The sequence below is a fragment of the Zeus faber genome, assembly GCF_960531495.2.
Source record: "Zeus faber genome assembly, chromosome: 1".
Lineage (NCBI taxonomy): Eukaryota > Metazoa > Chordata > Actinopteri > Zeiformes > Zeidae > Zeus > Zeus faber.
Genome location: NC_137193.1, coordinates 61,395,838 through 61,420,403, shown reverse-complemented (window position 1 = coordinate 61,420,403; position 24,566 = coordinate 61,395,838). Strand labels below are relative to the sequence as shown.

Here is a 24,566-nt window from a genome sequence, read left to right as displayed (position 1 = left end):
AATATAGCGGCTTTAATACAAACACCTGCTGGTGGCGGTCTCATTTTCTGCTTTGGACTCTTATAGAGTTTTGTAATAAAATACAGATCTACTGGGCGGCCATTTTGTTTTCCAACACGGTGTATACAAGCCTCTATAAGATTAAGCACGTATACATTTTCATTTTATCATCTAGACCGAACCCTGTGATGGACTGCAGCTCGCTATAACCTAGCTCCCGGCGTCCTCAGGGTGCGGTGGGGGGTCAGGGGGTCGCAGAGGTCTGGTCAAGGGTCAGGGGGTGCAGGGTCCGGCGTCGGTGTCGGCCATGCTGTCGGGAGTGCAGCCCTGCTTCCAGCTGCTGCGGATTGGCTCGTCGGGGCCGGACTCGGCGCGGGACCTGTACACGTTCCGCCCGGCGCTGAGCCACTCTGTGTTCCGTCTGGGACGAGCCGCTGAGCTCTGTGACGTCACGCTGGACTCGGCGGCTGTGTCGCGAATCCACGCCGAGCTGCGCGCCAAGAGGGACAGCGGGCGGGGGGGCGCAGGAGGGGGCGTGGCCGTGGGTGCGCAGGAGGACGGCTGGATGGTCCACGTCAAGGACAGGAGCAGCCATGGTGAGTGAGAGACACTGGCATACTACTGAGGACATGGCGAGAGTCACTAAAACACTACTGAGGACACGGAGAGGGACACTAACAGGCTACTGAGGGCATAGAGAGAGTTAGAGACATTGACACAATACTGAGGGAGACACTAACACGCTACTGAGGACATGGAGAGAGACTAACACACTAGTGAGGACATGGAGAGAGACTCACACTCTAGTGACGATATGGAGAGATACACTGACATACTACTTAGGAGATGGAGATAGCCACTAACACACTACGGAGGGTATGGAGACAGAGACTAACAGATTACTGAGGACATAAACGAGACCGACACATTGCTGAGGACATGGAGAGAGATTAACAGACTACCGAGGACATGGAGAGAGTGAGAGACATTAACACAATACTGAGACAGAGAGAGACACTTACACACTATTGAGGACATGCAGAGAGACTCGCACACTACTGAGTATATGGAAAGAGAGACAGACATACTACTGAGGCCATAGAGAGAGTGAGAGAAATTGACACAATACTGAGAGAGAGACTAACATGCTACTGAGGACATGGAGAGAGCGAGATTCCCGCACTACTGAGGACATAGAGAAAGAGAGAGACAATAACACACTACTGAGGACATTGAGAGAGACACTAACATGTTACTGAGGGCATGGAGACAGAGATTAACACAGTTCTGAGTACATGAAGAGAGACACTAATACGCTATACAGGGCATAGGGAAAGAGAGACTGACATATGACATCCTACTGAGGACAAAGCGAGAGAGACTGACATACTACTGAGGACGGGGGGAAAGAGACTGACATACTACTGAGGGCATGGAGAGAGTGAGAGACATTGACACAATACTGAGAGAGACTAACACGCTACTGAGCACACAGGGAAAGTGAGAGACTCTGACATACTACTGAAAACATGGAAAGAGCAACTGACAGACTACTGGGGACATGGAGAGAGACACTAACACGCTATTGATGGCATAGGGAAAGAGAGAGACTGACATACTACTGAGGACAGCTAGAGGGACTGACATACTACTGAAGACATGGAGAGAGACTGACATACTACTGAGGCCATGGAGAGAGTGAGAGACATTGACACAATACTGAGAGACACACTAACATGCTACTGAGGACATAGGGAAAGAGAGAGACTGACATACTACTGAGGACATGGAGGGAGCGAGATTGTGACACTACTGAGGCCATGGAGAGAGTGAGAGACATTGACACAAGACTGAGAGAGACACTAACATGCTACTGAGGACATAGGGAAAGAGAGAGATGCTGACATACTACTGAGGACATGGAGAGAGCGAGATTCGCACACTACTGAGAACATGGAGAGAGACAATAACACACTACTGAGGACATGGAGAGGGACACTAACACGCTACTGAGGGCATAGGGAAAGAGAGAGACTGACATACTACTGAGGACAAAGCGAGAGACTGACATACTACTGAGGACACGGAGAGAGAGACTGACACTACTGAGGCCATAGAGAGAGTGAGAGACATTGACACAATACTGAGGGAGACACTAACACGCTACTGAGGACATAGGGAAAGAGAGAGACTCTGACATACTACTGAGGACATGGAGAGACTAACACACTAGTGAGGACATGGAGATAGACTTACACTCTAGTGACGATATGGAGAGATACACTGACATACTACTTAGGACATGGAGATAGCCACTAACACACTACTGACGGTATGGAGACAGAGACTAACAGACTACCGAGGACATAAAGCGTGACCGACACATTTCTGAGGACATGGAGAGAGTGAGAGACATTAACACAATACTGAGACAGAAAGAGAGACACTTACACACTATTGAGGACATGCAGAGAGACTCGCACACTACTGAGTATATGGAAAGAGAGACAGACATACTTCTGAGAACATAGAGAGAGTGAGAGAAATTGACACAATACTGAGAGAGAGACTAACACGCTACTAAGGACATAAAGAGAGAGACAATAACACACTACTGAGAACATGGAGAGAGACACTAACATGTTACTGAGGGCCTGGAGACAGAGACTAACACAGTTCTGAGTACATGGAGAGAGACACTAATACGCTATACAGGGCATAGGGAAAGAGAGAGACTGACATACTACTGAGGACATGGAGAGAGCCAGACTCGCACACTACTGAGAACATGGAGAGAGAATAACACACTACTGAGGACATAGGGAGAGAAACTGACATACTATTGAGGACATGGAGAGAGACACTAACACACTACTGAGGACATGGAGAGAGAGACTGACATACTACCGAGGACTAGAGGTGCAACAGATAACAAAACTCACGTTTCGGATCGTATCCTGATTTTGACTCACGGGTGGGATCAGCCAAAGATAAATATAACTTTGCTTTCCATTTATTCTGTAAAACACTTAAGGGAGCTTTTGCCTAAGGCATTAAATGAAAACAACATACAAGATGTCCAATGTATAAATAATATCTTAAAATATTCAATACTCAATTGTTAAATTAAAGTGCAATATGAGGCACGCGTGATACCTTTTTCCTTTAATGTTAGTCAATGAAAAAGTATGCTTAAATCTGCCCCCAGTAACTGGATTTAATTCCAGCAACAGTACGTGTATTTCTCGCATTTATGAAAAAACTAAATTTCATGAAAATCAGTTCAGAATTAAACAAGTTATCGTCATTGTTGTAAAGAAGTGTGCATCTCTCAATACATGATTCGATTATCAATTTAACCATGTATTTTCTTCAGCACTAACCCTAACCCCATCGAGTCTTGATTTGTAAAGAAAAACATTTGTTTCTCAATTTGTAACTTTGAGTCCAGTCACATTAAATCATTAGAAAGAATCTTATTTTTTTGTAGTGGAATAAATACAGAAAAACAATATTTTTTGTACAATTTCATAGATAAAAGAAATGCTTTGGGGCCGTAAGAGACAAACCTTTCAACACTGCAATAAGTGCTTGTCTTCTTCTCAGCCCACTGTGCCTGTCTGCTCTGTATGTTCTTTTCTAATCTGAACTTTTTTCCAAATTCTACTCATCATATCACAGCATCATGTTCTGTTTAACATTATTATCTTATCTTTGATATCACAATCCAAATCATATCCATAATGTTAACTACTCTTCTCACAAGCTTCCGGTCTCTGTTCTGCCCTCTGAAGTGGACAAATCAATTGGACATATTATAAAATACTTCATTTTATTGAATCAAACTTTTTATTTAAATTATTAGAAGGTATAAGCTGCGCTCCAGCTGAGCTGCAGTTCAGGCTTCACCAACCCCCACACTAACAAGCTACTGAGGACATAGGGAAAGAGAGATTCTCACTCTACATGGAGATGGAGACACACTACTGAGGGCATGGAGAGAGACATTGACATAGTAATGAGGACATGGGAAAGGACACTACTGAGGACAGAGAGAGAGGCTCACACACTATTGAGGACATAGACACTGTCATACTACTGAGCACATGAAGGGAGACACTGAGATACTGCTGAGGACATAGAGGCTGGCACACTACTCAGGACATGGAGAAAGCAAGATACAGTGACGCAACACTGAGAGAGACACTTACACACTACTGAGGACATGGAGAGGGACACTGACATACAAGTACGACATACGGCAGCCTTATAGTACCTTATTCAACTGCATACAAAGTGATTTGTATAAGGAGGACACCATTGAGAGTAATGACTCAATGATGATTATGTCACATGAAGTATACCAAGATTCAAGAGGTTTATTCGTCACATACATATACAAACTTTCATACATATATGCAGTGAAATGTCAATGCAACGCATGTTCTAGACTGAACACAATAGCTACCTAAGAATTTCTACTTGACTAACTAACTGATTCCTAAAACGTAATGCAGTAAGTCGAATACTATAGAATAAAATTAACATTAAATAAATTGCATTTCATTGAGTGAAATAAGTATTTGATCCCCTATCAAAACATGACTTAGTACTTTGTGGAGAAACCCTTGTTGGCAAGTACAGAGGTCAGACGTTTCTTGTAGTTGATTACCAGGTTTTCACACATCTCAGGAGGAAAGTTGGACCACTCCTCTTTGCAGATCCTCTCAAAATCTTTAAGGTTTCGAGGCTGTCCCTTGGCAACTTGAAGCTTCAGCTCCTTCCACAGATTTTCTATAGGATTAAGGTCCGGAGACTGGCTAGGTCACTCCATGACCTTAATGTGCTTCTTCTTGAGCCACTCCTTTGTTGCCTTGGCTGTATGTTTTGGGTCATTGTCGTGCTGGAAGACCCATCCACGACCCATTTTTAGTGTCCTGGCTGAGGGAAGGAGGTTGTCACCCAGGATTTCACGGTACATGGCCCCATCCATCTTTCCCTCAATGCGGTGAAGTCGACCTGTCCCCTTAGCAGAGAAACACCCCCAAAGCATAATGCTTCCACCTCCATGCTTGAGGGTGGGGATGGTGTTCTTGGGGGGTCATAGTCAGAATTCCTTTCCTCCAAACACGGCGAGTCGCATTGATACCAAAGAGCTTGATTTTAGTCTCATCTGACCACATCACCTTCTCCCAAGCATTCTCTGAATCATTCAGGTGTCCATTGGCAAACTTCAAATGGGCCTGTACATGTCCCTCCTTGAGCAGGGGGACCTTACGGGCGCTGCAGGATTTTAATCCATTACGGCGTAGTGTGTTACCAATGGTTTTCTTGGTGACTGTGGTCCCAGCTGCCTTGAGTTCATTAACAAGCTCCCCCTGTGTAGTTCTGGGCTGATCCCTCACCTTTCTCATGATCATTGATACCCCACGAGGTGAGATCTTGCATGGAGCCCCAGACCGAGGGAGAATGACGGCCATTTTGTGTTTCTTCCATTTTCGAATAATTGCGCCAACAGTTGTCTCCTTCTCACCCAGCTTCTTGTCAATGATCTTGTAGCCCATTCCGGCCATGTGCAGGTCTACAATATTGTCCCTGATGTCCTTAGACAGCTCTTTAGTCTTGCCCATGATGGAGAGGTTGGACTTTCTTAAAGTGAGAGGACTAATCTGTGGGAGCCAGAATTATTTATGGTTTGTAGGGGATCAAATACTTATTTCACTCAATGAAATGCAAAATAATTTATATTTTTTTTTAATTTGATTTTCTGGATTTTCTTTTTCTATTCTGTCTCTCACTGTTATAATAAAGCTACCAAAAAAAACACTAAAATTAAAGACCGTTAATTTCTTTGTCAGTGGGCAAACTTACAAAATCAGCGATCAAATAATTATTTCCTTTACTGTATAGTAAAGGCTGTTTACGTGTATACAGATATGTGCATTAAAGTGGCATGTGAATAAAGTGAGGTAGTGTTCGTGAGATATACAGCACAGTATACAACAGTACAGCGCGGCAATACGGTAACACCGAACAACCCAGAACAGTGACACAGTATGCGGTACAGTATGCTACATAAAGTACAGTAAGGTAGTTGGGCCTATGTGTGTGGCTCAGTGAGGACCCCTGGTGAGGTCAGCATTGACAGTTTTAATGGCTTGCGGGAAGAAACTTCTCGCTGTGTGACTGCGGAGGCACTTGCTTGACCGCAGCAGCTGGAACAGTCAGTTGTTGGGGTGGTGAGGATCCTTCATGATCCTGCAGGCTCTGCTACTAAACCTCCTGGTGTATAAGTCCTGCAGGGAGGGGAGGGTAGTTCCACTGAACGCACCACCCACTGCAAAGCCTGCCTGTCCTGAGCAGTACAGTTCCCAAACCAGGCAATGATGTTCCCTTCTGGATGCTCTCCACTGCTCCACAGTAGAAGGACTTGAGGATCCTCACCAAGACCCTGAATTTCCTCAGCTGCCTGAGGTGGTAAAGACGCTGCCTCGCCTTTCTCACCAGAGTGTCTGTTTGTAAAGTCCATGGGCGCGTGCGTCCTCGGTTGTAATCCATGTCTAAAGTCCACAATCAGCTCCTTAGTTTTGCTGACGTTCAGGTGGAGGCTGTTGTCCCGGCACCAGAGTGACAGGTCAGCCACCTCCTCGCGGTAGGCCTTCTCATCGCCGTCGGTGACCAGCCCCACGACAACGGTGTCTTCAGCAAACTTGATAATGGTGTTGGAGCTGGACCTGGCCACACAGTCATGTGTGTACAGGGAGTACAGTAGGGGGCTGAGGACCCAGCCCTGGGGGGATACTTTGTTCAGAGTGAGGTAGCTGGACATGTGCTTCCCCACCCTAACCACCTGGGGCCGGGAGGAAATCCACGATCCAGGCACACAGCGGAGTATTCAGTCCGAGCTCCTTCAGCTTGACAGCCAGTCTGGTGGGGACTATCGTGTTGAAAGCTGAACTGTAATCGATGAACAGCAATCTCACATAGGCCCCCTTCTGGCCATCCAGGTGCGTGAGCGTGCTGTGCAGTACCCGGGAAACCGCGCCATCCATGGATCTGTTCTGCTGGTACGCGAACTGCAACGGATCCAAGGTGCGGGGGAGGGAGGCGCAGATATAATCCTTAATCAGCCTCTCGAAACACTTCATGACCACCGAGGTGAGGGCCACCAGACGGTAGTCATTCAGGCAGGCAGGAGAGGCAATCTTCGAGACAGGAATGGCGGTGGACCTCTTGAAGCAGGATGGGACCACTGATTCAGCCAGGGAGATGTTGAATATTTTAGTGAACACCGGGGCTAGCTGGTTAGCACAGGTCTTCAGTACTCGCCCAGATATGCCATCTGGGCCGCAGCTTTCCTGGTGTAAATTCATGGATGGTAATGTGTCTCAGGGCTCTTTGGATCACTGAAATCAATCTCAGACACCTGTGATAATTAGTTTGCCAGATGAGCCCAATTAAAGGAAAACCACTTAAGAAGGACGTTCCACATTATTAAGCAGGCCACAGGTTTCACGCAGTATGGGAAAGAAAAATGCTGCCGAAAAGCTTCAAATGGTGCAATGCCTTGGACAAGGTATGAAAACATTAGATATTTCATGAAAACTTAAGCGTGATCATCGTACTGTGAAGAGATTTGTGGCTGATTCAGAGAACAGACGGGTTTGTGCAGATAAAGGCATAATGAGGAAGGTTTCTGCCAGACTAATTCATGGGATTAAGACAGCAGCTGCTAAAATTCCATTACAAAGCAGCAAACAGGTATCTGAAGCTGCTGGTGCCTAGATAACCTCAAGGTGTACGATCCTCCAGAGCCTTGCAGTTGTGCATCAACCTACTATTCAGCTACACCTAACCAATGCTCACAAGCAGAAATGATTGCAGTGGGCCCAGAAATACATGAAGACTTATTTTCAAACAGTCTTATTTACTGATGAGTGCCGTGCAACCCTGGATGGTCCAGATGGATGGAGTAGGGGATGGTTGGTGGATGGCCACCATGTCCCAACAAGGCTGCGACGTCAGCAAGGAGATGGCGGAGTCATTTTAGGCCGGAATCATGGGGAGAGAGCTGGTAGGCCCCTTTAGGGTCCCTGAAGGTGTGAAAATGACCTCGGCAAAATATATAGTTTCTGACTGACCACTTTCTTCCATGGTACAAAAAGAAGAACCGTACCTTCCGTAGCGAAATCATCTTCATGCATGACAATGCACCATCTTATGCTGCAAAGAATACCTCTGTGTCATTGGCTGCTATGGGCATAAAAGGAGAGAAACTCATGGTGTGGACCCTATCCTCCTCTGACCTCAACCCTATTGAGAACCTTTGGAGCATCCTCAAGCAAAAGATCTATGAGGGTGGGAGGCAGTTTGCATCAAAACAGCAGCTCTGGGAGGCTATTCTGACATCCTGCAAAGAAATTCAAGCAGAAACTCTCCAAAAACCCACAAGTTCAATGGATGTAAGAATTGTGAAGGTGATATCAAAGAAGGGGTCCTATGTTAACGTGTAATTTTGGCCTGTTAAGATGTTTTTGATTGAAATAGCATTTGATTTCAGTAAATGTGACCTCCTGATGTTGCAAATTCAACAAATGACCATTTTCAGTTCTTTAGAACCGATAAAATGTTTTGAAACTCTGTTGTGCATAATAATTTGGAACAATGCATTTTGAGTTTTTTATTTTTGAAGAAAATACTGTTATCATTGGGAGGTTTGTTCAATAACATTGAAATTCTACCCGAACGGTTGATGACTTGAAAATTATACTGACTGTCATTTGCATCGACTATTTAGGAAAATCAGAGAAAAATATCGTTTGCATAATAATTTGGAACACGGTGTAAATATGCCAGTCTGAGGAGAGCTCCTCTCCTTCCTATGTGTTTCACTGGCTTTATGACTCACGGCTTCTCACCAGACTCAATGTTGTCTATTCTGTTCGTGCCAGTTCAAAGCTGGTAAAGTTGGCAGCCTAGATAACTACAGGCCCATAGCTCTAACCAGCATACTGTCAAAAGTCTGAGAAAGAATCCTGCTGGATAGAGTAAATGAGTTTATTAACTCCTCAGATAACCAGTTTGGCTTGAAAGCTAAACATGGCACTGACTTTGATATATATGCCTTAAGGGAAATTGTAAACAAGTATAGAGGCCAAAACTCACCAGTTCCTATGTTTTATTGATGCTTCCAAAGCCTTTGATCGTATAAATCATAGAAAGCTGTTTCTTATATTGAGTCAAAGAGGAGTGCCCAAATCTTGAGAATTCTGGCCTACTGGTATGCCCACCAGACTAGGCAAGTAAAAAGGGGCCATAGTGTCTCAGCCCCATTTGGAATTGGCAATAGTGTTAGACAAGGGGATTTTGTCCCCAGCTCTTTTTAATCTATATATGGATCATTGTCCAAGAAATTTAAAGTCAAAGACATACTGGGTACATGACTGATCATACTCTTGTCAACCATATTATGTATGCAGATTATCTTGTGGTCTTCAGTCCCATATAGCGCTGTTTTCCAGCAGCTCCTCTCTATATGTTCTGCGTATGGTGTGGAACTTGATATCAATAATGCCAGTGAGAGTGATCTCTCCAACCAAAGACGACAAATGTCTAAAATGTTGTGATTTCAAATTGTCTGATAATAATCTTGGTGTCTGTAATAGGGTCAAATATCTTGGACATTTTATTGCAGAACCAATGACAGATGATGACATTTTTAGACAATGCCGCATGATGTACGCACCAGCAAACAGTCTCACGAAAGTTAAGTATGTGTACAGATGATGAGAAGATGTCCCTGTTCAGAGCATACTGTATTACCTAGTATACCACTCTATACTGCACACGTGTGGTCAAACCATAAAAAAGCAAGACTATAGAAACTTTGAGTCGCTTATAATGATGCCATGAGAAGGTTACTTAGGAGACCTTGATGTTGTGGTGCAAGTGAGATGTTGCAGGAGTCAATACCTTTCAAACTGTTTTTTAGAAGTCCTATGTATACATTTATTTGCCGGCTTAAAGACATGGAAAGACACTCGCACACTACTGAGGAAATTGAGAGACACGCTACTGAAGACATGGAGAGGTACACACTATTGAGGACATGGGAGACATACTACTGAGGACATGGAGAGAGACACTAACAAGCTACTGAGGACATAGAGAAAGAGAGATTCCCACTCTACTGAGGACATGGAGATGGAGACTCATACTACTGAGAGTGTGGAAAGAGACACTGACATATTACTGAGGACATGGGGAAAGACTACTGAGGACAGAAAGACACTTGCACACTACTGAGGACATAAAGGGAGGCATTGAGATACTGCTGAGGACATAGAGGCTGGCAAACTACTCAGGACATGGAGAGAGGGAAAGATACATTGACACAATACTGAGAGTGAGAGAGAAACTAACACTATTGAGGACATGGAGAGAGACACTGACATACTAGTATGACATACGGCAGCATTATAGTACCTTATTCAACCGCATACAAAGTGATTTGTATAAGGCGGACAACATTGAGAGTAATAACTCAATGATGATTATGTCACATGAAGTATACCAAGCTGTAAACAAGCTGTTTGATAATGCAGGTGATCTAGATCATATTACTCCTGAGCTCCTTAAATATACCAGTCTAAAGAGAGCTCCTGTCCTTGCTATGTGTTTCACTGGATTTATGACTCACGGCTTCTCACCAGACTCAATGTTGTCGGTTCTGTTTGTGCCAAAGCTTGTGAAGTTGGCAGCCTAGATAACTACAGGCCCATAGCATCTCACTCACTAGCCAGCATAGTGAGTGAGATGTTTGTGGCTCCAGGAGTCAATACCTTTCAAGCTGTTTTAAGTCCTATGTATACATTTATTTGCCGGCTTGAAGACATGGAAAGATACTTGCACACTACTGAGGACATGGAGAGACACACACTCCTGAGTACATGGGGAGACACACACTACTGAGGACATGGAGAGAGACGACCTAGGACATGTACACACTACTGAGGACATGGAGAGACACAAGCGAGGACACGGAGAGACACTCTGATACTACTGAGGACATAGAGAGACACACACTACTGAGGACATGGGGAGGGACATGGACATACTATTGAGGACACAGAGTATCAGTGACACATCTACCATCAATCACATTTACAGTGGTTATGACACTACATACATGTACATTTTAACAGTGACACTGGACTAGAGATCAAGTGACACACACATTAAGTCAAAATAGTAAATTAAAGCATAGGGTGGCAACTTCATCACTGTGTTTCCAATCAAAATAACTGGACGGCTGTTTCATCCTTTCTTTCCTCTGCGACTGCACATCATTAACATTGCAGTTTTCCTTTGCACAGAGTGCATTTCATTCAAATCTGTTTAAATGGAATACTATAAATATGAATAATACACTGTACACAGACCAGGGGCAGGTGATTGGATTGAACTATAAGTTTCAGGTTTCAAGTTTATTCTCACTCCTCTGGTTATTTTACGCAAATTTGGTTTCAAATTGTTTAACCACTTTTGCATTTTGGGAAATTTACGGCTACTGTGTGAAGAATGTTCGACAACCTAACCAGACTTAGAAAATTGGAAAACTTAAATTAGCCTCGGTTGTATTATTATCTACTGTAAAACAAGTTTAAATGTGAAACACAGAAACAAATGTATTCGTCTGAGCCACACGTTGTTTCGGACAACACCAAACTGTGGTTTTTCAGAGGAAGGATGGAGCAGAAAGAGAAGAGATTTATCTGCTTTTTCCATAGCGACCTCGCGGACACCGATGCTTAAAGTTCCATTTGTTGACCTGCCACACAGCGTCCAGTGTAGTCAGAATTTAGGTTTTATACACACATACATACACACACAGACACACACACACACAGTGAGGTTTGACTGACCGGAATACAAAAGAGACTTTTAGGAAAGCATCAAACAAACACACACACACACACACACACACACACACACACACACACACACACGCACACACACACACACACACGTTTTTGTTTGTTGACATCTCCAGACAGGAGGACATTGGGACACACACACACACGCATGTGTTTCCAAACTGTCCTACTTTATATTTTAGAGACTGAAATATAAACGGCTCTGCTGACAGCACACTTGAGAAGAAATAGACAATACAAAATAAAGAACGGAAAATAGAAACAAATGGTAAAATATGTAAAAAATAGGAAAAAATGGCAATATAGATAAGAAATGGATAAATGAATAAATAAATATTAATAATGAAAAATTAACAAATCAGTAAACTCAGTTAAAACAATGCTGCTGTCATTTTACGCTTAAATTAAACATCGCAGTCATCACAAATCAATTGAAATATAGAAATTCTATATTAACCATGATTAAATTATTTATATTATAAATAAAAAATGATTGCAATGTATGTCAGATGGTAGTAATTCTCATTATGTATAAAACCCAAAACTACTAGTATTATGGGCTATTTATATTACGCTGTTACGCTAACTAATAACACAAGATGCGGTTGTAATTTTTTTTTTATTTTTTATTTCCTTTTCCTCCTGTGTGTTTGTCTTCCATCTCTCCATCTACAAACTGATAGTTATGGGATGATAATCCCAGTTCAACCCGTTGCAGGGGATGTTGGATGACAGTTCAGGACTTTTTACGCCCGCTGCCAACTCTAAACCACTCTGCCACCGCCGCCTAATTCTTCAGGCAATTTCACAGGCCGCTTCACACGTTCTCCTCTTTATTACCATTATTTTTTTATTTAATAAAATTGTCCAGTTTAGCATTCAACCTGCGTTTTTCTCATTCTGCTCTCGTGCACTTCCAGTTCCTCACTATCGGGCTCCGTTTCTGGATTTTGGGACGCACTTAACACTACGGGAGTCCCCAAATGACCTTCCTTTCGCCTTCTGCGACGTCCGTTTGGTCAGTCTGTGGCTTCCTCAGTTCGTCTCTTAAGAGTCTTCAACTTATTTTTTAAATATATTAATATATTTATTTTTTATCCGTTTTGGAAATCTGCTCAGCCGCTGTGAAGCCAAATGGTCTGGTTTGGGAGTTAAACCAACATGTTGCTGTTATGAACCCAACTGATGCTGCAGAATAAAGTTCAAAAGGAAAAGCTCATCTTATAATGAGTGGTCTTTATTAGAGTTGTTCGATTATTTGCCGAGATAAGGTCGCGATTCCTGAACCCAGAGGCTCAATGGCAGATTGAACAATTAAACAGGACAGAAAGTCTATATTGCAATTTCTGGAATTTCCCTTTGGGGATTAATAATAAAGTATCTCTGTCTATTTATCTAAACTACACTGCAATTTTCAAATCGCCGGCAAATCATTTAACAAATGTATCACAGAAAATGTTTTCACGTCAGTCGGGCAATTTACAGAATCGGAACCAAAAATAGTCGTATACAAACAGAAATTTCAATGAGAAAAACAAATTCTAGACCATGCGAATCAAAATATAATGACATGCTCGTAAAAACCTCCGAATAACATGAGCGGTTAAAAGTGCAGGAAATTTAATATAAATGAGACAAAAAAAACTGCTCAAGAGATATTTTTGCATCTTTTAATTTCATGCAGTGTTTATGGTTCTGCATCAGTACAAAGCAAACACATGTCATTTCCACATTCCCTATCATAAGGTAATGACTTCATGTGTGGTTATGGCAATGCACTGTGCACATTGAGGGCAGGGTGTAAAATAGTGAAATAAATGCAGATAAGCTAAATAAAGTTTGATCTTACTGTAGATATAAGATATAGATATAGGAGAAAAATATAAGATCTTAGATATATGATGTAGATTAGGAAAAATATAGGACAAAGCAGAAATATAAAGAAGAAAGGTATAGGATATTAGATTTGATTCAACTAATTGTCTTTGCACAGATATATGATCTTAGATATGGCAAGTATAGGGTAGGGAATATATAGGACATATATAAATATAAGATCGTGGATGTAGGACAGGAAAAATAGAGTATATAGCAGAGAGACATAACATATTTGATATAGGATATAAATAAGGATATAGGAGAAAGATATAAGATCGTAGATATAGATATAGGCTAAGAAACACATAGGATAGGAAAAAGCCATAATATCTTAGATTTAGAATATATAGCAGAGAGATATAGGATCTTCGATATAGGAGAAAGGTTTATGACATAGAATACTGAATATAGAGCAGATTCAGATATGACAGGAAAGATAAAGATATAGGATAAACTAAAATCAATGTTTTCTTTTGTTATCTCCAGGCACGTGGGTGAACGAGGTGCGCCTGCAGCCGGGCGTCCAGTGGGAGCTCTGCGACGGCGACACGCTGAACTTTGGAGGCGCGTCCGCCGCAGGAAGCTCCGAGTTCTACTTTTTGTTCCAGAAGGTCAAAGTGCGGCCGCTCGACTTCGACGCCATCACCATCCCGAAGGTGAAAGGTTGATTTTTAACTCCAAAAATAAATGGGAGTCGAGCGGAGTCGAGATTCCGGGGAATGAATCATCTTAGATCCTGTTAGATGTTTTAGGTTGTTTGGTGTGATGGACCTCTGGCGCTGGTAAAGGTCACGCTTCTGAACCCGTAGGCTCAGTGGCCACTTGAGCAGTTAATTAAAATTTGAATCACCCATGTTGCAATTTAAACTTTCCTGCAATTTCCACATCACTGCCAAATCATTTGGCCGTTTATCTCAGAAACATTTTTAATATTTTTCCGTTTTCAACATAAATCTGAGTGGTGAATGCTTCTCAAGCGATTTCATTTTTCAAATTATTTTGTTTTTTTCCAAAAAAAATTCTAATCAAATGCATTTTTTTCTCCACCAGTAGACGTCTAACAGGCAAGTGTGGGGGTGGGTTCCTTTAAGCTGCAGCTAAAAACCGAAATGTTTGTAACTTGGCGTCGGCAAAAGTTGATACAGTGTCTGTATCTGTCTGTATGTAAAATAATCTATTTTGTCTTTATATATTTTACCTGTAGTTCTTTTTTATCTTTTTTTCTCTCCTCGTTCTATTGCTTGACTGTTCCCTTTATTGCACTTTTGTATTTCGTACATTTTTATTTTATTTCTGTTGTATGAATATGAAATAATAGTAATACCTTTTTTACTCCGCTTTACTCAGTTCATGGTCCATTGTCACCATGAGACAATAATCTTGAGTTGCCACCTTGGGGGCGTTTGGTCCGTCACAGAACAAGTGTCGGCTTCATCACCTTGAGTTTCCTGTGGTTCCCCCTCCAGGCCGGCACCTTCTCGTCGGACCTGCAGAACCGGATCCGGACCAGCTTGGACCAGCGGGGGGTGGAGGGCGTGTCCCAGCTGCGTCGGGCCACGGTGATCCTCAGCTCTATCGGCAGCCTGAGCAAGGTGCAGGGCAGCGCCTGGACCTTCCGCCGCAGCGCCAGCCTGGATGGCTCCGCCCCCTCTGTCCGGGGCTCCGCCTCCTCGCCGCCCCTGGCCGTGAGCTTCTCCTCCCTGCTGCCGCCCTCCACGCCGCCCCCCTTCCCCTCCGCCGGCCCCCCAGCCTTGGCCCGGTCCCTCCCCCCCTCTTCCCGGAGCCGAAGGAAGTCGGCACACACCGTCCTGTTGGAGGACGACAACTCTGACGAGCCGCGGCACAGAGGTTAGGGGGAGACTTTTACTACTTCTGACATTTTGATTCCCCTGGATGGATTCCCAACCTTATCTGACTCACGGCCATCCCATCCGATCACAAATACCACAGGAGACAGAATAATATAGTGAAATTTGTGTTTAGAATCTTTGTTTGCCAATGATTTTTCCGGCCTTCCTGCAGTACCATCACAGACAACTCGTGGGCCTGGCCCCCAGGTTGAAAATGTTAGAGATGTGTAATATACTGCTGGTAGATGGATGGATGGTAGCTTTATACCAGGGGTCGGGAACCTTTTTGGCTGGGAGAGCCATAATAGCCAAATATTTCAAAATGTATTTCCTTGTGAGCCATATAATATTTAATAAAATTGAATGCAAATTAATGCATGCATTTTTAAAGTAAGGCATACATCTTTAATGTATAACACATCTGAGTACTTTAAAAGCGCTATATATAATACATTTCTCTTTATCCTTCTTAATAATATTGTTGCTATACTGTGGCTAACCAATAATAAATGAAATACTTTTTACCATTAATATGACTTCGGGTGCTGCATGGTTTTGCTGATGGCCTTGTAGTCTGGTTCATACGTAGTGAGGTAAAGTTTCATGCAGGCGTTGAGGCTTCCATCAGTTAAACGTGAGCGTAGGTTGCTCTTAATGTTTCTCAGATGCTAGAAAGACTGCTCACATGCGTATGTAGAGCCAAACATGGTCCATACGGCAATACTCACTTGCTGCATTATGTGGTGTGACGGGAAGCTCTTTCCAAGTTTTAAGAATCAGGTGGTCTTCAGGTTCAAGTTCAAGAGATTATTTGTCACATACATATTGAAGATTTTTCCATTTCTGTCCACTTGTGTTCACTTGCCAGCTCTGATCGCTGTCACGCAAGTCTTTCCAGCTCTCCATTCAGTGACTTGAACTTATTTACCCACATGTCTGAAGCCTTCAGGTCAGCAACTTCCAGCAAGTCTCTGATGCAGACCCTGGGGATGCATGTCAGGTCGGCTTTGTCCACTGCACACTCATCCATCACTCATCCACACTGTCCGTGTGGATGAGTGATGAATTTAAAAAGAATAGAGCGCTCACTAAATTCTCTAAAACACGCTTTGAATGACTACAGGAGATTGGACGTACAGCCAGCTAGCTGCTGGCGATCAAAATGTTGAGTGGGGTCACTTGTTAAGCACGCATCTCTAAATTTTTGCGCACCACAGCCAGACCCTCACCCGTGGGCAGAGACTCCCACAAGTGGCGCCTGAGCAGAGACCCCGGAGGGGCAGGGCACTGAGTAAAGGCGCTTTCTGTGGTCCGCAGCCGGTGCTTGACTACGCCCCTCTGTCCGCCACATTTATATTTTGAATTTTATTTTCAAAATTGTAATTTCTCTTACCTGTTTTACTTTAAAATGACACAGAAGAATTATTTATTACTTGTTAATTGTGATGAAAAATTTTAGCTCAAAATTCTCTGCGAGCCATATACTGTCATCGAAAGAGTCATAATTGGCTCGCGAGCCATAGCTTCCAGACTCCTCTTTTATACAAACCTCATCTAACCTGGTCTCTACTGACTCTGAATGTAGCTTGCAGTACACCCGTGGACCACTAAGCGGCCACGGCCGGGAGGTTTGAAACTGCTGAGATGTGTGTATCTATATGCATAGATACGGTTATCATTTTTGAACAGAGATGGAAGATAAATTTGGAATTCATAGCTGCTGTAATGTATTTATTTGTTCCTGTATTTTTTTGTTAAAATAGAATAAAAATAAAGAATAAAAGCGATTCGTTGTGCAAAAAAAGATAACCAAATTGTCTTTTTAAAAGTAGAATTACTCGAGACTACAAATCCTAACAAATCGATAGTAAACACACACGCATTTGGAAAAACAACCTACAAATCTGTAACTTGAGTCATTTTAACGTATTGGTATATGTGATATATGAAAAGAAACGAGACGTCGTGGAAACACGACATGGGATGTTTTTGCAACTGCACCTTTAAGTTCTGCACTCACGTCATGTATTTTTCATACATCATGGCATAAGCACAAAGCAAACACTTGTCATTTCCATATTTTATATTATTGCATTGTACGGAATTGGAAAAATCATAATGTAATAACTTTATGTGTAATTAGGACAACGGGCAGAGCATAGAAACAGGAAAATCCAAGAAGTTCTATATGTCTGAAATGAAACGATGTTAAAGTAAACAAAGGGAATAAGTGAAGATAAATACCATGCGTTGGGGGAAACAAACAAACACATCAATATAAGAACAATATGTGATCTTTGATCCTCAGAGGACGGCAGTTCGATTTAAATTCAGGAAAATGAATGTTGTGACTGACAGTATAATTCAGTTTACCTCAAAGGTAAAAGTCACTTCAGTCGCAGAAACGATATTCCCGCATCTGGAGAAAATGTTTTTGTTTTATTCACGCCGAGCCCCCCGTGTTAGTTATTTCCTTGGCAATCAAATGTCAAATTGCTGCGGGAAGGCGACAGAAGGATGAATAACAAAACAGGGAGCGGTATAAATAACAGGATCAGGTGAAGAACGACGGGAGCCGGTTTGATCTTTGGTTCCGGGAAGAAAAACACATTGGCTGCGTCTTTGTAATTCCTCTGTTTTCCGCAAAACCATCATACACTCTCTGTCTGTGGATTTGATGGAAAATAATTAGTTTCTTCATCCCCGGAGGGAAGTGGGAGTGTAACACCAGCTAGCATACAAACAAAATGCCAATGATGATGAAGTAATAAGGATGAAATAGGAGAAGAAAATGGCTGTGGAAAATTGGCAGTGTACAATAAACCTGAAAATGAACAAGAAAGGATAACCTAATAATGATGAATGACCAAAAGATTCACATTCTGTAAGAAAAAGAATAGATAAAAAATAAACACAATATATGATAAATAATAAAAGAGCCAAATAAACAGAAACCAGAAAAAACGGCAATATACAAAGAAACACAACGCACAAAATATATGATGACATGAGTAGATATAAATCCTGCTTTTGTTAAAAACAAAAGTAATGAGACTTTGTTAGAAATTGAGTAGAGTAAAAGTACAAATATATAATATGTAATAGCGTAAAAAGTACAGATATCTAATAAGTAATGCAGTAAAAGTACAAATATTTAATATGTAATGTGTAAAATATACTGATATTTAATATATAATTGTGTGAAAAGTGTAGGTATTTCATATTTAATTAAGTAAAAAGTACATATATTTAATATGTAATGAAGTAAAAAGTACAGATATTTAATATGTAATGGAGTAAAAAGTACATATCTTTTAAATGTAGTAAAAGTCAAAATGCTGCAAAACTGAACACACTTTCTTTCTGGTACCCATGCAGCTCTGGGCGGGGCCCCGGATCCTGGGTCCAGGTCCCGAAGTCGGAAGCGGCGGCGTCTCTACAAGTCAGAGTCTGAGGGATGGACTCCGCCCGCCGCACCGCCAGTGCCGCCCAAGGCCAAGTTCGAGGCCAAACCGTTCCCCGCCGGAACCCGCACCATCGGCAGCTACCACGGCGCCGTCACCAACAGCAAGCTTCTCCACCCGAACCAGTTCCAGAACCACCAGTTCCAGACCCAGTTCCAGACCCAGTTCCCGAACCGCCGCCCGGCCTCCCTGGCGGTCCACAGGGCGTCCGAGTCACACCGCACCGTGGTCCGGGTGGCGGCGGCCCCCCACGGTGCCTTCCGCCAGCAGAAGATGAAGATGGTGGCGTCGCGGGGGAGGCGGCAGGGGCTCAGCTCCCCGGTCTACTCCCCCCTGGTGGTGGGAGGAGAGAACTACAACCTGGCATCGCCCTCCGTCAGGCTTTGCGCCGAGGAGAGAGGAGGCCGCCTGCAGATCAACAGGTTCCACCACCTGCCTCCTGGGTAATTAGTTTGTTTTTGGGATATATATTCTGAGATATATGTAGATATATATTTTTAAGTTACGTGACTGGGTTAGAAATGCGGAGTAGCAGAGTAAAAGGTATTGATATTTATTTTGAATTGTCGTGGAGAAAAGGCCAAAAGTCTCCAAAACTCAATATACTTGGTACTAGTCTGACAAAATACTTTTACTGAAGTTCCTTTTTGTCTTTCTCTGATGGACGTCCTTATCTCTTACCTTAAAAATTTAGGAAAAAAAAAAAGTGATATATGATATTACGAGTGCCTACTGCGACATACCTGCGATACCTGTTTCCGAATTAAAAACCTCTCATTTAACACTCGAACTGCGGTTCATCGCATTATACACACTCTAATTTAAAGTATGATACCAGACTCGTATAAACTCAAGGTTTTCGCAGAGTTTCTCACAACTCAGATAAGATTCATCAAAAATCGCAATTTCTTAGATCATTGGCTCATAACATCACGCCACTAAAAGATGATGAATATAAATCCTGTTCCCTGAAACATTCCGACTGCAATGAGCACTTCCCGGTAGTTATTTTTCTTTAAACTCTCCCTCCTTCTTCTCTTCCCCTCAGTTCACCACCAAACTGGAAATTGGGGAGTGGGTTAAACGGCAAGCATTAGGATCCCCATGGCAACCGTTGGATTTGATAAAAGAAGGCGGTTAATCAACAAAAAAGAATACGGAAAAACCAAATAAAAATCAAATTAAAAATGAACAACAAAGATGTGACAATGCAAACCTAATAATAAATGACTCAGTAACAAACAGTGAAAATAAACCATAAAAAAATAAATAAACAATACCAAATAAATTTAAGAAATTAACAATATGCCATTAAAAAAATGAATAAAAATTAAATAAACCAGGAGCAGGGAAAAAAAAAAATAAAATAAAAAAAAAAAAATATATATATATATATATATATATATATATATATATATATATATATATATATATATATATATATATATATATATATAATAAACCTGAAAAAATACAAATGAATCCAGATTTTGTTAAAAACTAAAGTAATGACATTTGAAATTTTGTGGAGTAAAAGTCAAAAGTCTCAAAAACCAAATACACTAAATGACCGCCGCTGGGCTGCAGGCTAGCGTCTAAATGGAAAGTGACAAGCTTTGAGGAATTTCTGCTGCGACCCCACCACTTTTATTTTGATGTGTTCAAGAACATTTAGTCAAAATGCTGTATTTGCTCAGTCGCAAAGAGGCAGAATAATCTGAGGAAGGTTTTATTTCACGCTGAGTGGACAATCGCACGTCAGCCCATTGCCAAATTGCATTTTAACAAGATCTATGAACCTTTTGGGTAGAATTTTTTTACCCAGTTTCACTGTTATTTGTGAAACTAATGTATGGCGGTTACTGCGGAGTGGATGTAACTCAACAGAATCCCATAAAAATGCAAAAGCCTCGCGGAGGTGAGGACAGGCTGAAGCTCCATCACCAGGTGGAGCTTTTTAGGTTGAGGCGGCAGGTTTGCGTTGTAATACGAATTCAACATAAGTTTCTTATGTGACGTGTGATCTAACGCACACAAAGCCGCTCAGTGGTTATCTTGGTGTTTCCCGTTGTTCCATTCTCATTTCCTTTTTTCCACCTTTCACTACAAAAGCCGACGAGGATTCTCCCGCTCCAATAGAACAATTAGTGTAAAGATAGCCCCGGTTATTTCACATTAAGTTAAAAAAGTGCATCAGACAAGGGCGTTCAGTGTCTCACCCACTGAGTAAGTAACAGTCGTAAACCATCAGCAGAAATATAATTATTAACGGGGAAATGACCTCCAAATGATTTTGTTGTAATTAAAAAGATCCATGAAAGCGAAGTATATTTAACCAAACGCTCTTAATGAAAGCATTTGTATAAATATTTGATTCATCAATCATGTTTTCATTCTGGAAAATCTGTTAATATTGAGCGCTCAACACCTTTTGTATAACCTTTGTTCCTCTTTTTAATGCACCTATACATTACCATGTTATAGTGTTTTGCCATTTGTTGCCATGGAAATGAGTTTGTCGTCCACAAACTGTTATCGGGGGAAACTTCTCGATTGTAACCGGAATACTAATGTGCATGTAGTGAATCCCATTTTCACAAGAGACTTTCTAAGGCCGGATGGTTCAGTATGTATCACTACTACTTGGTCTAGTTATCGCAGCGTATTATTTAACGACCATTTTTGTGCAAATTGCCCAAAACTACATCCACTCCTCCCAGAGGTCAAACACAGAAAGATAACTGTCCCTGCTTTTGAAATCCACTTTGTGCTTTTCCTTTCAACCGTCAGGCTTTCAACAGAAATTTAGAATATTTGCTGTGTGTGGCTGCAGCAGTACAACTCTGTCGCTGCCTCCAAAATGGCGTAATGGCATACTATGCAGTACTCCAAATGAGTGTTTAGTGTGCGTCAGATAGTATGCCTCAGATAGTATGCGTCAAATAGTACACAACATCTTAGATTCATCAAATTGTATGCATCAAATTGTATGTGAAAAGTACCAGGATGATCTACTGCATCTGTCAAATTATTGTAGGATGCAAACAACAAACACTACGCTGCAAGCGTATCCCACAATGCATTGTGTGGACTAGGCGCGTGTCTCTGCAGTGTCGTCATGACAACCCTCAACGTGCTAAAAGGAAGTGCTGCTACGTGACTATGTAGTGTGTCCCAGAATACATCAACCTTTATACTGAAACATTCAAGACGTCGTGCAGCTTTTAGGATGCAGAGCAGGTTATGACAAACTGGTGCTCCCTCTAGTAGTTGGAAATGGCACATTTTAACTTTAGCTCTTTTTACTCGCATTCTAAAGCACGCTCCAGGATAGTACCAGCATGCAGTATGTGTTACGCCATTCTGAACGCATCACACTTCAGTGGCTGAAGTTGAATTTAGTAAAAACCAATCCTAGAACTAAAGCAATTATGAAGTATTATTATTACACAGCTCACTTGCAATTGGTTGATCACTGCAATCGGTCCGCGCTGCTACATGCTAATAGCAACACTAGTTTGTGGCGCCATCTTGAGACGTTACATAGGAACAACAATGGAAGAATGTATCCGGTTTCACATAAATAGTAAAAAGGAAACTTCTCTCCTCTTCCCCCCCCCCAGCAAGCGGAGGGGACGTCCCCGAAAACACCCCCTCCCCCCACGTCCCTCCCTGCCCTCCCCTCCCCCATCCTCCTCCTCCTCTTCCTCCAGCTCGTCGGGCTCGTCGTCCTCCAGCTCTTCCTCCTCCTGCTCCGAGGACGACGAGGACGAGGAGGGGGGTGAAGGTGCGACAGGGGCGGTGGAGCCCTGCGCCGCCCCCCGCTGCCGCCTCCCCCAGCAGGACACGGTGCAGTGGATCCAGTGCGACGTCTGCGACGCATGGTTCCACGTCGATTGTCTCCGTGGCGACCGCCGCAAGATGCCGCTCGACCCCAACGCCGACTTCCACTGCGGCTGCCGCTGAGCCGCGCCCGCCTCCGAAATGTTCCTTCATCGCTCGCTCCTCAAGAAACCTCAAATGACCTGCTTTCCATGAATTATCTTTCCTGCCGGAGCGTTTTTAACTGATGTTCGCCCCCCTAGTGGCCAACATACTTTGCTCGCTACGTTTTGTCGCAAGTTGCGGTGAACCGTATTGCGCAAATTGGTAGCTCCCGACAAAAATGGCTGACAAACTTCTCAACTACTACTATGGAGAAACAGGGATTGGCTTTCAATCAACCTGAATGAAATGTTGTTTATTTTCCTTTCTGACACAAAGCATCTTAGTCGGCTGCGAACATTTCCGCCACTATATTTTTAAAAATGTTTTTATTGTTATTATTATTGTACATTTATTGTTCTCAGAAATCATATATTTACCTGGGTCCGAGCACAATCAACACCGCGCTTCAAATCCTCACACTTAACCAAAGCCAGAGCCATTTAGTGTTGACCTTGAAGGAGCAGCGGGGGAGGGTGACATTCCCTCATTGTTGCTCCTACAAAGCTTCCTTTCACGACCTTTTGGGACGTAAACCAGAAAACCTCCAGACCTGCATCAGCCTGTGTCTCCAACCTACGGGCAACCGGTTCCGGGTAACATGAAATGTCCAATAAAATGTTCCAATGTTTCGTAATGGGTCTTTTTGGGGGGGTGGAGGCGGAGGGATTGGTGATAAAATGTCTCCCCGAAAAAATAGTTTGGTGCCGAGGAGAACTTTGCAGAAAATTGATAAAGCGGCGGGAGCCTTCAGCTTCTTGGAGACGTTTCACCAGCACGCAAGAGCGCTGGCGAGGCTCAAAACAATAACAAAGCAAATCGATAAAGATGGATGTCGGGTGACCAGCTTTTGTCCGTTTCGTGTTTTTTTTTTGTTTTTTTCAGTTTTTAGTCGTTTCCTAAAATTTGGACCTCGTTGATCACTTTCCCAGAAATGAGATCGTCAGGGACGGAACCAGGCACGCCAGACGGAGGAACCACTCTCAAAACTCCCAAAAAGACGTTGGGGGACGTTGATCCAATGGCTCAGTGTTTCTTCTGCGGTGGAGGCTTCAAACCCGTATCCAGCCGGTCCCGTCCCGCTAGACCTCGAACTTTGATTTCCTCCCTTCCTCCGATAGGAAGTTATGAGTTACTCTGATGGGGGTGGGGGTCGGGGTTTGAGTCAGACAAAGCAATTTGGGAAGGTCTCGGGTTATGAATCGGACCTCGTTCCTTTTCAGCGACTTTTCGGGGATGAGGCTTTTTAGCCGCCCGCGCCCGTCCCTTTCCCTTCGACCGAATCTTCCCCACCTTTTAGCCGCATCCCCGTGCCTCTGCCGTACCGAACCAGACAGAATCAAGCCCGGTGGGGGTTTGGTTCTGGTGGGATTTCCAGCCTGGGCTGTTTGGACGCTGGAAAAGTAAACAGTAGCACATAAAATAATGATGTACAAGCGTGTGCCTCACTCGCC

General features: G+C 42.9%; 1 protein-coding gene across 1 annotated transcript; it reads left to right on the top strand.

Annotated features, from left to right (window-relative positions):
• Nucleotides 1-307: 307 nt before the first annotated feature.
• tcf19l (transcription factor 19 (SC1), like) lies at nt 308-23,094 on the top strand (the record flags this gene model as incomplete). Its single annotated transcript, XM_079998174.1, has 5 exons — nt 308-596; nt 14,301-14,470; nt 15,281-15,662; nt 19,043-19,571; nt 22,752-23,094. 5 exons carry the CDS (start codon nt 308-310, stop codon nt 23,092-23,094), a joined length of 1,713 nt encoding a protein of 570 aa, XP_079854300.1.
• Nucleotides 23,095-24,566: the final 1,472 nt, after the last annotated feature.